This window comes from Mytilus trossulus, unplaced genomic scaffold, assembly GCF_036588685.1.
Source record: "Mytilus trossulus isolate FHL-02 unplaced genomic scaffold, PNRI_Mtr1.1.1.hap1 h1tg000122l__unscaffolded, whole genome shotgun sequence".
Classification (NCBI taxonomy): Eukaryota; Metazoa; Mollusca; class Bivalvia; order Mytilida; family Mytilidae; genus Mytilus; species Mytilus trossulus.
In genome coordinates, this window is record NW_026963298.1 from 1,574,059 (window position 1) to 1,588,891 (window position 14,833).

The window sequence follows — 14,833 nt, forward strand, 5'->3', positions numbered from 1 at the left end:
TTCCGACAGTTTTAGTATGTTAAGACTGTATTGAGATAAATACACACAAAACACCATGTACACGAGTGTTGTTGCCTGTGTTGCGACACATTCCAATAATCAAGTATGCTATTTCCCAAAAACTGTGATTTGTTTAGGCTTAAGATCGTTTAATTTCTTCAGTTACCAGATTCGTATATTTTGATATGTAATGGCCAACAATTTTCAATCATAAATATTAAAAAAAAAAAAAAAATATATGCACTTAGTTTTTTTTCTGAATTTCTATGATATTAGACAGAGCTGCTAATTGATTAGATTTTGACTCACACTTAAATATCAAATATTTATTTTCAGATATGGTTGACATGTGGATGTACAATAGAAAAACACATGAAATGACTTTCAAGTCCAATAACTTAAGAAAGAAACCTGATGTGTTCAGAATATGTTATAATTTAAAAGATGGCCATTTCATATCAGAATATGAAATGCTGGATACTTGATCATTGGAAACTGACTGCAGACACTTATAAAGATGTTATTTCTGAACATGATACTTAACTTAATAAAGAAACCTGATGTGGAAGTGAACTTTCAGAAAGGGACGTACAATAATGTATAATTACGAATGATGTAAAGATGGCTATTATATATCAGCATATGTATGGCTGAATACTTGATCATTGGCAACTGACTGCAGACTCTTTTAAAGATGTTGATTCTGAAGACAGCACTGTGACAGATTTCGCATACTAAAAGGACATGTTTTAAATTAATAGCCAATTTATCATGGATAGCCAGTTTGAAAGTAAAATCCGGTACAGGAAAGGTTTGACGATATATTTGCAAATCGTAAAAAGAGAAACAGAAAAAGACAATCCGATTTAAATGAAGGAGAAATTAAAGCTAAAACATATCATGATAAAATTATAGAAGTTATTTTACGTGCCTATAAATATATACTTCAAAGTTCCAAAGATTTGAAGCTTTTTAGAAATCTTGGTAAATCATTAGATAATAATGTTGCTGCTAGGAAGATTGCTACCAACTCTGGACCGGGAGACAAACTGAGGGAATTGTGTTATACTGATATCAACAACCTTGACATTGAAACTGTGACTTTGAAACCTCAAGGTGTTTATGATAATTTGTGTAATAAACTAGTGAGAAATTATAGCAACTCTTCCATATAAGTTAAAATAAAGGATGACTTTTACCTTTTACCTGCTGAATGTTCTTTCAATATGGGTGGCACTGTTAATTTAAAATATGTTTCTACAATTTTAGGCAGAAATGAATTTGACTTTATTTTACTTGATCCCCCATGGGAGAATAAGTCTGTTAAAAGAAAGAAACAATATTGGACATTGGAAAATGAAGAATTATTTAAAATCCCAGTTCCTGAGTTAACTGCCACTGGCTGTGTTATTGGTGTGTGGGTTACAAACAAAATGAAACATAAGGATTTTGTTATACAAAAATTATTTCTTTTGGAATGTAGATTTTATAACAACATGATATTGGATTAAAGTCACAAAGACTGGCAGTACAGTATTAAATATAATGTCCGAACATTAAAAAAAACATATGAAATTTTTATATTAGCGAAATGTTAACACACATAAATGAAGGATGTATCAGATGAAAAGACTCAAACACAGAGAAAGAACATACGAAAAATGACATTTGTAAAAACATGAAATGCAAGGAAATCTTAAGTGAAAAGATAAGTTCTAAATCTTTAGAGGGCATTTGTAATGAAAGAACTATCTTACCTGCATTGTTTAACAATGACAATCTACCATTACATATGACACTGATGAGCGTGCCTAGTAGTATTCATTCTATTCCATTACGAGATATTATGAAACCTTATCTTCCAGAAACTCCAAATTGTTTGGAAATATTTGCCAGGAACTTGACGCCAGGTTGGTGTTGCTATGGTAATGAGGTGTTTAAACATCAGCATATGGATTATTTTGAAGTTTTTACCAAAGATACTATAATTCCATTATACTCTGATATGAAATAAATACATGTTTAAAGCAGGCATCCGACCCATTTTAAATATTTTAGGTGCATTGTTCATGCTTTTGTGCACACATTTAAGTACCAATTCCAAACATAGTTGCACACATTGTATAACCATCATTGTTGTTATATTATATATTACTACTACAAGAAATGGTATTACATATATTGAAAAGTTTTGTCTGTCATTGAAACCAGTTGAAACTGTGATATACATGATATATATGATGTTCAGTAGTTTTTCAGGAATCTAATGTTTAGTAGTTGTCGTTTGATGATGTTGTTTAACAATATTCATTTTTAGCTTGCTGTTGTGAGATAAGGCTCTGTGTTGAAGGCTGCACTTTGCAAGTTTACACCATCCAAGGACTGTATAAAGGATCCATGAGGGGGGGGGGGGGGGGGGAGTCCGGGGGTTGGAACCCACCTGTTTTTGGGCCGATCAATTCACTTGAATGGGAGCATATAGTCGGAATCCCCCCTTTACTCTGGGTTGGGAACCCCCCTTTTTAAAATGGCTGGATCCCCGCCTGTAAATTATGACTTATATGGAGTGTTGTCTCATTGGCACTCATATCAAATCTTCTTATATCTATAAATTGTGAGTTCAATTGGACCTATTGGTACATTTTGTCCTAATGCTTGTTAAACCCCTACTTGACAGAAGAAATATAAAGGAATACTTTATTGAAAATAATATTCTATATCATATGTGATTTTTTTCTTCGAACTTTTTGAACAGTTGCGCAAAGATGGAGACAACATTTTAGCATAAAACAGCTCTAGCTCTAAATTTGATTTGTGATTGAATATTTGATACAGCATAGATTTGTTACCCAAAATGAAGGCGAAGGGTCCGAAAGATTGCACATGTGCATGGTGTCTGGCAGGATTGATCTGAACTTGACCTTTTTCATTGCTAAATGTAACTTTATATGTGTCATAGATACTATAAGCAATAAATCATCTATATTTGAGCAGAGGCATATGATACACAATTGGTTGAACTGTTCGATGTGTGGAATGATTGTACATGTGTTCACAATTATGTCTGTTTCTCGGAATCGATAAGCAACAGTCTTACTATAGCCGGCACAGTAATACCGGTGTATGGCATATGTATTTTACTAGTCAAGTACCGTGAAGTTACAGTTACAAAAGGTTAGGGTTTATTTGTTTAGTCATCAACAACTTTTGTCGAACTTTTATGCAATATATTCTTCTTTGACGGAAACGTCGTCGTGTGATAGCCAGGATAAACAAAAAACATTAAACTTATAAAACATTCATATGATGAAGACATAATCTTTCAATCAGTTTAATTGAGGTCTGGAGCTGGCATGTCAGTTAACTCCTAGTACTCTGTTGTTATTTATGTATTATTGTCATTTTATTTATTTTCTTTTGTTACATATTTTGACATCGGACTCGGACTTCTCTTACACTAAATTTTAATGTGCGTATTGTTATTCTTTTACTTTTCTACATTGGCTAGAGGTATAGGGGGAGGGTTGAGATCTCATAAACATGTTTAACCCCGCCGCAACTTTGCGCCTGTCCCAAGTCATGAGCCTTTATTAGTCTTGTATGATTTTAAATTTTAGTTTCTTGTGTATATTTCGGAGTTTAGTATGACGTCCATTATCACTGTACTATTATGCATATTTTTAGGGGCCAGCTGAAGGACACCTACGGGTGCGGGAATTCTCGCTACATTGAAGACCCAGTGGTTGCCTTCGGCTGTTGTCTGCTCTATGGTCGGGTGGTTGTCGCTTTGACATATTCACCATTTCCTTTCTCCATTTTATGATTTACTAGATTGATTTTGCAAAAAAAGAAAGGGAAAAGGTGGGGGGCTTCCACGCAACTGAATCCGCCACTGGTAGAACTGCAGCAATATTCATTCAGTTTGTTTTCAATATTCTTACTGTGACGATTTAGTTTCTAGCAGTTAAAAAATGGATTGAGATAGGAAAACTTTTTTTATCCAATGGAAACATTTATTTCTTTAAACTTTTTTCTGTAATTTAGACCGACATTCAAAATTCACTCTCAAAAATATGTCGCAACTTAAAAAAAAATATCGGAAGAGAGATAAAAACTTAAAATAGGATGTGAAGCTGAGTATATAAAATATTTTATAAATTTCGGAAACATCAATAATTGTGTTTACATCCTTGTTTTGTAGGATTAAATATTTTAAATCATTTTACAACTGACTGCGCTCTAGTAACTTTACAAACTAATAGCTAAAAGCAATACATATATATCTTCCATTCAATAAGGGACGACATCAAAAGTTCAATGATTTTCGCTGACCCCCCTACCCACCTTCTTAACTTAATTTGGGAAAAATTGATTTACCTATATGGATACATGTAAAATCGATTTTAGATTAACAAAACTTGCAGCAATGATGACCTCCTACTCCCAAACTATTTGATGTAAGTGTTTTTTCCTACATCGATCTTTTGATGTCGTCCCTAATGTCGTCGCTATATAAGCACTGTAAATAATGTATTAAATATCGAGATAAAACATACGTAACAGATCAATACTGACGTACTAAAGAAGGTAAGTAAGATTTATTTTGTTTGATTGTCCCCTTCAATCGATCGAGTGTCGTGTCTAGACATAGCCACCATTCTCAGCTAGGTCGTACTTTTACAGAGATTATATTTAGAAATATTGTCAGCCTTTTTATACCGTACTTAGCTTGTACACAGTCTGTTCATCATCTGTTCAATACCCTAAGACCGTACTTATACGCTGTCTGCAGGGACGGATCCAGCCATTCTTACCCTTATCACGTACTTATACGCTGTCTGCAGGGACGGATCCAGCCATTCTTATCCTTAGCACGTACTTCAGCGCTGTCTGCAGGGACAGATCCAGTCATTCTTACTCTTAGAACGTACTTATACGCTGTCTGCAGGTACGGATCTAGCCATTCTTACTCTTAGCCCGTACTTATACGCTGTCTGCAGGGACGGATCCAGCCATTCTTACTCTTTGATCGTACTTATACGCTGTTTCCAGGGACGGATCCAGCCATTTTTACTCTTAGCCCGTACTTATACGCTGTCTGCAGGGACGGATCCAGTCATTCTTACTCTTAGACCGTACTTATACGCTGTCTGTAGGGACGGATCCAGTCATCCTTACTCTTAGACCGTACGTATACGCTGTCTGTAGGGACAGATCCAGCCATTCTTACCCTTAGACCGTACTTAATACGCTGTCTGCAGGGATGGATCCAGTCATTCTTACTCTTAGACCGTACTTATACGCTGTCTGCAGGGATTGATCCGGCCATCTTACTCTTAGCCCGTACTTATACGCTGTCTGAAGGGACGGACACAGTCATTCTTACTCTGAGCCCGTACTTATACGCTGTCTGTAGGGATGGCTTCAGCCATTTCTACCTTTAGACCGTACTTATACGCTGTCTGCAGGTACGGATTACGAGCGGGGCCCAACCTAGGAGAAAGGGGGTTTTCAACTACCCCCCCCACTCACACACACAACTGGATCCGCCACTTAAGAAACCCGGCCAGTATTCTCAAACCGTACTTGTTAAAACTCTGTAAGAAATCCGGCCAGTATTCTCAAACCGTACGTATACACCAGTTTGTAAAATATTTTGTCCGTATTCTCAGACGGTACTTATACACCAGTCTGTTCATAATCGGACCAATACTCTTAAACCGTACGTATGCTGTCTGTTACTGAGAAATCTGATTAGTATGTTATTCTAATACCGTACTTATACAAGTCTTTGACCGTATGTATACACAGTATGTTCGAAATCTGGTCAGTTTTTTCAGACCGTGTTAAAAAAGATAAGTCGTGAATATTGCAAGTTGTTGTCATCCATCCCCCTTTTTGTCTTTCTCTCTCCCTTCCTCTCTCTTTCATTGACAAATATCTTTATATAATATTTTGTCAATTCACATGACATGCTTTTTGTTATTTCATAAGCATATTAGATTAACCGAAAGTCTAGTTTTATTCCGGATACACACTACTATGGGCTTGTAACACATCTCATTGGTTTGAAGATGAACTTTTACAAGGCTAATTTCTGTCCCTATCATTTTTACTGTGACAGTTTTATCTTTCGAATGGTTTTAGAATGTAACAAAACATAAGTATAGACGACTCACAATATTTCTATTTAGAGTTTTAAAAACCAACAGACTTCGATTTATTGGATCTGCCCCTGATATAGATATTTCTCTAATTCTATGGAAAATTATCCCTTTCCGAACCCATTGTATAAAAAAAATTAATCAACGTGTGGTTGCTGGGGCGGCTCGGACTTTAAAATTGATAATTTAACTATCTCGATTGGATAAATCCGATAATCCACTGGTATCAATGTAAGAATCTATATTTATCATATATTATATGTTTATAATCTGTACATAATTTACACATGTCACTATAATAAATAATTTACTTACTTACTTATACTTACTTAGATATCATATTAGATATTTGAAATTAAAACAAAAGATTTGAACAACATATTTCGATCGATTGATTTTTCTCTAAAGATGATCGTCAATCTTTTGTAAATAAATCATCACAACAATCACGTGACATAGATTGACGTCTTCACCATCTGTTACAGTGACATCAAATAATATTTCTTGATGATTTGTGTTTACGTGTAAGATTCGATTATAACATGTGAGTTATTTTAAACTACTGTTTTTCGTAAGTAAGGCACCGTCGAGCTATTTATCTTTTTTTTATTGGTCTTGTCCGTTATTGAAAAGATTTTATTTTTTTTAATTAAAGTTAATATGTTTGTTTTGTTCCGAGAAAATATTTCATGCTTTCAACCTCCGCTTCCCACAACAAAGGAATGATCGGTGCATCTTAAGCGTCTGGACGAATAAGGACGTTAAAATAACAAGTTGACCTCCTGGCTTATCTCGTAAGAATACTGTCTTTAGTACGAGTCTTCAGATGAAATCGTCTAACTTGTTAAAACACGAAATTTCTTCGTTTTTTTTTTTGTAAGAGTGCTGCTACTGACCGAGAAATTGGTCTGGTCTGTACTAGCCATATCCATGTTTTTCCACAATAAAACGGTGTCACATGGAGCTACTCTTCCTGCATTCCAAGGCAAATCCGAGAAAATATTTCATGCTTTCACCCTCCGCTTCCCACAACAAAGGAATGGTCGGTGCATCTTAAGCGTCTGGACGAATAAGGACGTTAAAATAACAAGTTGACCTCCTGGCTTATCTCGTTAGAATACTGAATTTAGTACGAGGCTTCAGATGAAATCGTCTAACTTGTTAAAACACGAAAGTTCTTCGTTTGCTTTTTTTTGTAAGAGCGCTGCTACTGACCGAGAAATTGGTCTGGTCTGTACTATCCATATCCATGTTTTTTCACAATAAAACGGTGTCACATAGAGCTTCTCTTTCTGCACTCCAAGGCAAATTCTCCCCCCCCCCCGTCCCACCGCCTCAAAACATGCATGCACCTTCATTTTTCAGTAGCAGTCCACATTTCCTAACTTCCTTTATCTCTGTCTCTGTGCAACCTTACTTATGCAATGGCTGTAGTGTTTAGTTAATGTGTTCTTGTCCCATACTACATATGTTATAATGTAATATTTGCTACTGGACGTTGTTCAACAACCATTCAATAAATCTTTTAAACGTTCTACCTTGGCTCTGTTGTTCATCTTGTCGTTATTTAATCGATTGATTATAATTAATGACATAATGAGTCGTTCATTTTCTGTTATTCAACAACATTTTACGACAAGTTGAACAACATGATAATCACTGGTGTTAAACTGATAACCGTGACTAGAATTACGACGATCCCAATATGGCGACAGCAGAAATAGGGTATTACTTTTCAGTCATCTTTTCTTTAATGTAGCATGTTTTTGTTAATAGTTACTCAGTTGCAAGGTTTTTGTATACCATTACATCATATTTGAATCCTAACGGTGCCCTATAATTGTCTAAGTGCCTAGAAAATTGCCGTCGAAAAATTCGGGATGATAATTATTGTAACTCCAAAAAATGATTATCGTATTTTCGGTAATAGAAACTGAGAAGATAATCGTAACTGCGATAGTGGTTGATTGATATTGACACTGAACACTTTCTATCTAATACATGTAATAGCATATGTTGAAAATATGGTGATGAATTAATCACGGAAACGTTCTAACATCTTATGACATTTCTTCTTGTGCATATGACATGTGATAAATAGTTCTAGTATAAACAGCTACATACTTATGATGATACTAGTATATCATAATTTTGGAATGGGAAAGGGGAGACAAGCTTCAAAATATTTGGAAATGGGGAAACACGAACTATATTATTATTTTAATAATTAAAATACAGAAAACTCCAGGACGTAGGAATGATTGAAAATATGGGAATGAGCTAAACTTTTAAAGATTTGTATCCGTAATTTTGTTGATACTTGTAAAATGTCATAATTTAAGAGTTTTATTTGGTTAATGTATGGTATAAATAGATGTTATGTCCAAATCAAGTTTAAATCCTTGAAAATTTTACAAAGTGAATCCATTAAATAAATTACATGTAAATCTGTTGTAATGTTTAAAGAAAATAAAATAAAATATTTAAAACCTTGTTTTACCAAAGGCATTGATCTTTATTATAATATCCACCATTTTTGTTGATAGCTATACGTCAATGTATGTATTTTATTTATTGTAGATATATAAGATCAATGGGTTTAAGCATTAATAATTTTTGTGGAAAATAAGGGAACGGTATGAAACAAGAACCAACGTTTATCATGTAAGTATTAAATTATAAACGATATCGTATTCATTCGCAGCTTTAGATAAATGTATGGAGGGCTGATATTAGTTAACTATTTTCGAAGCCCAGAGTGATGCAAGTATCAAATTATAAACGATATCGTATTCATTCGCGGCTTTAGATACATGTATGGAGGGCTGATATTAGTTAACTATTTTCGAGGCCCGGAGTGATGCAAGTATCAAACTATAAACGAGAGCGTAAACATTCGAGATTTACATTTGTATACAGAGGGCTGATATTGGTCAGAAATATAATAGTGGTGAAAGTATTAATTGATTAAAGTGGATTTGAAGGTTGACTATATTGCACACTTTTACAAATTCGTGATATGAGAATGATATATGGTAGCTAGTCATTTGGTACCATAACCATTTCGTACCATTGCCATTTTGAACCTAAAAATAACAATATCGCACCAGGAACTTGCAATTTCCTTCCATGACCATAGATTATTTCGTAGCGTAAGAAACTATTGCGTACCATAAGGACCAATTTCGTATCGTATGGAAAAAATGGCTGTAGCATTATGTACCAACAAGTATAATTAATTTCAAATATAGCTTACAATGCATTTTGGTACGAAATGTTCAACATTATTATCCTACATATGCAACGAAATGATACACCTTAAAATCTCCAAAATGATACGAATAATTCTTCTATTTGGTACGAAATGGTATAATGTTCCATATGCATAGTACGCAATGGTTTACATTTTAATTCTTCGATATGGTACGAAATAGTATGCATTTTAATTCTTCCATATGGTACGAAATGGTATACATTTTAATTCTTCCATATGGTACGAAATGGTTTTGGTACAAAATAACAAAGATTCATTGTACAACGATCCACTTTGATGACTTTTTTACTTCTCAAAAAATAATAAAAAACATGTCGTATGTTTATGTGTTACATATTTGTTTTTCGTTCATTTTTTTTACATAGATAAGGCCGTTCGTTTTCTCGTTTGAATTGTTTTACATTGTTTTATCGGGCCTTTTATAGCTGACTATATGCGGTATGGGCTTTGTTCATTGTTGAAGGCCGTACGGTGACCTATAATTGTTAATGATTGTGTCATTTTGGTCTTTTGTGGATAGTTGTCTCATTGGCAATCATACCACATCTTCTTTTTTATATTTAAACATTGACAAAAATGTCATTGAATTAAAAAAACAAAAATCAAATACCGGTTTTAGGCATGGCAGAATTACTGTGCTATCATATAATGTAGATACTTTCCGATTTTATAAAATTTAAAAATTAAATGTTATCGTTTAATAATTCCCGACATGTTGTACTTAAATTGCATGTTAAACAAAACCCCACTACATGTTCTTTACTTTATGTACATCTGGTTTTGTCTAGAAGTCGCATGTCAGTGTTTATATTACCCAGCGTTACTGTCCATCCGTCCATGTGTCCGTTAAGGAATCCGTCCGTCCGTCCGTCTGTCAGTCAATCCATCAAAACATGTGTTTTCTACCTTTCAAACTTCTTTGAGTTCGAATATGAAACTTGATAATTATAAATTAAGAATTGAAATAGTGAATATGTCAAAGAGACAACAACCCGACAAAAGAGTAGATGTATATTGGCATTAATATTCATCACCGTTACATGTACCGTTTAGAAAGGGTATCGCAAAATTTTTGTTTAACTTAGTCACCATTTTTCAAACATTGTTTATGTACCCTTACTGTCAAACTAATTTTGGTTTGGTAATGACACTTTACATGTTTATTTACCAAATCGAGCAATACTACAATTTGTATCGTGCACAGAAGAAATAAAAACGTACAGTGGCAGTAAAGGTAAAAACTTGATTCAACTAACAAATATAAATCACCACAAAAAAGCTTATAGCTTGCTGTTTTGTTTGATATGAGCCAAGGCTCCCTGTTGAAGGCCGTACTTTGACCTATGTTGGTTTACTTTAAGAGATTGTGACTCGGATGGAGAGTTGTCTCATTTGCACTCATACTACATCTTCTTAGTTCTATATATACATTGAAAGTCATACTACATCTTCTTAGTTCTATATATACATTGAAAGTCATACTACATCTTCTTACGTCTATATACATTGACACTCATACTACATCTTCTTACGTCTATATACATTGACACTCATACTACATCTTCTTACGTCTATATACATTGAAAGTCATGGCCATTTTTAGGTTAAACTTACTACCATAATTGATTCTGTGCAGACATTGTTCCGCTCGCTTACACCCAAACCCGCTTGTCAGGATTATGTGGGGCTCTTGTAACACATTCGTAAGATTCTTGTGTATATAGGGTTTAGTTTTTTTTTAGTCTTTTCTTTTCGACACATATACATTTTTTGCCGATGCATTAAAAGGGTTAGTTATCCAAATTAATGAATTTATATTCTTTACAATTGTTTTTCAGGAAGTTGGAACCGAAATTGAAACAACTTGCAATAATCGGACTAATATTTGGGAGTTTATTTTTACAATGGAATGGTACTAAATGTTTGACAGAAGGAGAGGATCTGTTTGAAAACAAATGGACTATAAAAAGTCTCCTGGCTTCAGCAGCCATTGAACTGGTATTCATTCTAGTAGCGTTCAAAACCGAGGAGTTCCGAATGATTGTTGATAATTCCGAAGCGATTACAATTTTCTTTTTCCTCCATGTACTATCAAGTGGTCTGTTGAAATATTACGACAATGTACCTCTTGTAGACAGAGGGACGGACATATATCCACCTTTTATACCAATCATTGTACTGGTCTGTCTAGTTATTTGTAAAGGATCTCGAATACAGCATATCACCATGGTAACCACTAGTCTACTGTCTTTAGGCGCATTGTTTATATCGCTTGGTGTAAATAAAGATTTCACTATGAATAGAATAGATTACTTATCGTTTTCCTCTGTTTTTGCAACTGTGTTAAAGCTGATATGCCTTAAACATTTTAAAGATCAAAATATTAAGGTCACACTACGTTTGAGAGCTATTGGTATATTCTTTGCCGGAACTATTGTTGTGGTTGTACCCGTTTTAGAATTTATGAACAAGTCTAACTTGGGGACGTTTATGCTAGTGTCATCTATGTCTGGTTTAGCTTCTTTGACAGTGTTATACTTATTATATAATCACGTGATGTGTACAAAAACAGTTTTAGAGACATCTGGGTATCTTATGATGGGATACCTATTGCATCAAATACTAGAAAGTGAATCTATAAACATTCTTCCTGTTTTATTTGGTACTTGTGTTTTGATTGCTACATATATCTGGCACGTGAAGAAGCAACACGACGATTCGAAAGCACCATTTAAAGGTAAGAAACGGCACTTGTCCTGCCACAATAAAAAAAATAGAAAAAAAACCTTTGAAATTCAAACTGATTGTTATACCAAGATAAAGAAATCGGAAATATTTCGATATAAATCAAAATATCAAGGAATCGTTTGCTAACGTCTAACGTCTAAAATATAAAAAATACTAAATTATTGATTGCTAAATTTCAAAAAAAAAAGTCAATTCATGTTGTATTCTTGTTAGTTTTTGTATGCTTGTTTATTGGATTTCTTGTGTGTTTTTTTCGGTTACAACCCAAAAAAACTAAAAAGATATCGCAACATTCAGGGAACTATAATTCAGGCTGATCACCGTTGATCGGAAAACACTATTTTTTAATACATTTTCTTGACTGACTATATATTTTGTATCATTATTCATATGGAATACAAATAAACACTCTGCTTCTTAATTGTCATTCTAATTATCGCCATTCGGCCCTAGAGAATATTATCAGTGAATATACTACTGTATTTGGGCTTTTATTACTTTTTTTTCAATTCGAGCGTTACTGGTGAGTATTTTGTAGACAGTCGCGCGTCTGGTTCAAATACAGAATGTCAATACTGGTATCTATAATGAGTTTATATTCGTTGATATAACGTAATAGCTGTGATAATAAGACTTGCAATATTATTTTTTTGGGAATTATCAAATTGTAAAAAGGAAATTCCAATGTAAAAAGTGAAATCACAAAAATACTGAACTCCCGAGGAAAATTCAAAACGGAAAGTCCATAATCAAATGACAAAATCAAATACTCAAACACATCAAACGAATTAATCATAACTGTCCTATTTCTGACTTGATGTAGAAAATGGTGGATCAAACTTGGTTGTATAGCTTGCTTATATTTAACCCCTCACAGTACAGTCCAGTACGACTGTACTGTGAGAGGTTAAGCAAGCTATACAACCAAGTGGATACATATCGTATTACACGAGATTTGGTGGTGGAATCGGTTTCTCTAATGATTTTCTAACATTATGCAGACAAACTTATTCCTTCTATTCGAATGATTTGTCAAAAGATGTGTTCTTTCTATGTGACGCCATCAGACATGGTCGCCTTTTTACATGCCGTCACAATAGAAATTTCAGAGGACAGCAAGAAAAGTCTACGTCATAATCGGATTTTAACCAATGAAGTACTGGGATCAAACGAACCACACGTTGATTAATTTGTTTTTGATACAATGGGTGCAGGGAGGGATAAATTGAGGAAGAATTAGAGAAACCTTATTATACATATTTTATGTTCTAATTTCAGATATATCGTCCAGCAGTCATGAGATGTTTACCCGGATGGAGTTTATAATATTCATCGGAGGTGTAATAGCCGTGTTGTTTTACGTGTTACAACCACGTGTTAGTAGTAGGGATATAAATAATCTAAGTTATGTTGGACTGGACAAGATTGTAAGAAAACTGTTACAGAACAAAGCCAGTTGATACATGTATTAAGGGAGTGTGTAAATTTAAACGGTCAAGTAAAAGTATTTTTCGGGAAATTTTATAAATAAAACACAATTTATTTTGTTTTATGAATTATTTCATATGAGTTGATCTTTTTTATGTTTACTGTCAAGTGGTAACTATTTCATATATTAAGAAAAAGAACAAAGTAAATAAAGCGAAACATGTATTAATAGGTACCACACACTGGAAATAGGTACCACACACTGGAATAGAAAAATGTAGAATCACAAAAATACTGAACTCCGTGGAAAATTCAAAATGGAATGTCCCAAATCAAATTGCTAGATCAAAAGCGCAAAAACATCAAATGAATGGTTAACATTTAATAATATTCCTGACTTGGTACTTTTCTGATGTCGAAAATGGTGGATTAAACCTGCCCTAAAGCTTGATAAACTTCTCACTTGTAACACACTAAGAGAGGCAAAAGCTACAAATAAGACATTCCAACTCATTAGTAGAAAATAAACTTGACAATGCCATTGCCGAAAAAGAAAATAACGAAAGACAAAAAACAGTTTACAGAACACAGTATACAAACTAAGGACTGAGTAATACGTCCTTTTTTCAATACATATTTCATTTGTGATTCATATATATGCATATTTAAGGAATATAATACTTAGCCGTGTTTTGAAAAACCTTTTTGAAATTTTAGGTACTCTATGCTCTTCAACTTTGTACTTGTTTGGCTTTATACCATTGATAACTACTTACATCACTAGGTCGATGCCACTGCGTGTTGAAGTTTTGTGCCAAGGGTATCACCAGCCCAGTAGTTAGCGCTTCGGTGTTGACATGAAAATCAATTGTATGTTGTTGGTTTTTTTTTTGTTATAAATTCCTGTTGACAAAACTTTGAATTTATCGAAAACCTAAGGATTTCTTGTCCCAAGAATGTTCTTATCCCAGACATAGATTACCTTGGCCGTAGTTGGCACAACTTTTTGGAATGTTGGGTCATCTATGCTCTTCAACTTTGTACTTGTTTGGTTTTATATATATTTTGATATGAGCGTTTCTAATGAGTTTTATGTATCTAGACGGAACGAGTGTATGGCGTATCAAATTATAATATGGCACCTATGGTAACTATTATCAACCAGTATTTTGTTTTTCTTATTAGTGTATTAGTGTATTAAAAATCAGTCAATCGTGTA

General features: G+C 33.9%; 2 protein-coding genes across 3 annotated transcripts; both read left to right on the forward strand.

Moving 5' to 3' along the window:
* Positions 1 to 771: 771 nt before the first annotated feature.
* On the forward strand, positions 772 to 2,014 carry LOC134700085 (N(6)-adenine-specific methyltransferase METTL4-like). The gene is made up of 3 exons (XM_063561455.1): positions 772 to 811; positions 1,270 to 1,431; positions 1,728 to 2,014. Exons 1-3 carry the CDS (start codon positions 772 to 774, stop codon positions 2,012 to 2,014), a joined length of 489 nt encoding a protein of 162 aa, XP_063417525.1.
* A 2,517-nt stretch (positions 2,015 to 4,531) lies between these two features.
* LOC134700108 (uncharacterized) lies at positions 4,532 to 13,695 on the forward strand. Of its 2 annotated transcripts, XM_063561481.1 has the most exons (4): positions 4,532 to 4,587; positions 8,745 to 8,828; positions 11,277 to 12,175; positions 13,465 to 13,695. In XM_063561481.1, the coding sequence occupies exons 2-4, from the start codon at positions 8,803 to 8,805 to the stop codon at positions 13,644 to 13,646; spliced, it is 1,107 nt and encodes a 368-aa protein (XP_063417551.1). In that variant the 5' UTR covers positions 4,532 to 4,587; positions 8,745 to 8,802; the 3' UTR covers positions 13,647 to 13,695. The 2 variants fall into 2 exon arrangements, with proteins under 2 accessions (XP_063417551.1, XP_063417550.1); XM_063561480.1 differs by lacking the exon at positions 4,532 to 4,587 and having other exon boundaries at positions 8,690 to 8,828.
* Positions 13,696 to 14,833: the final 1,138 nt, after the last annotated feature.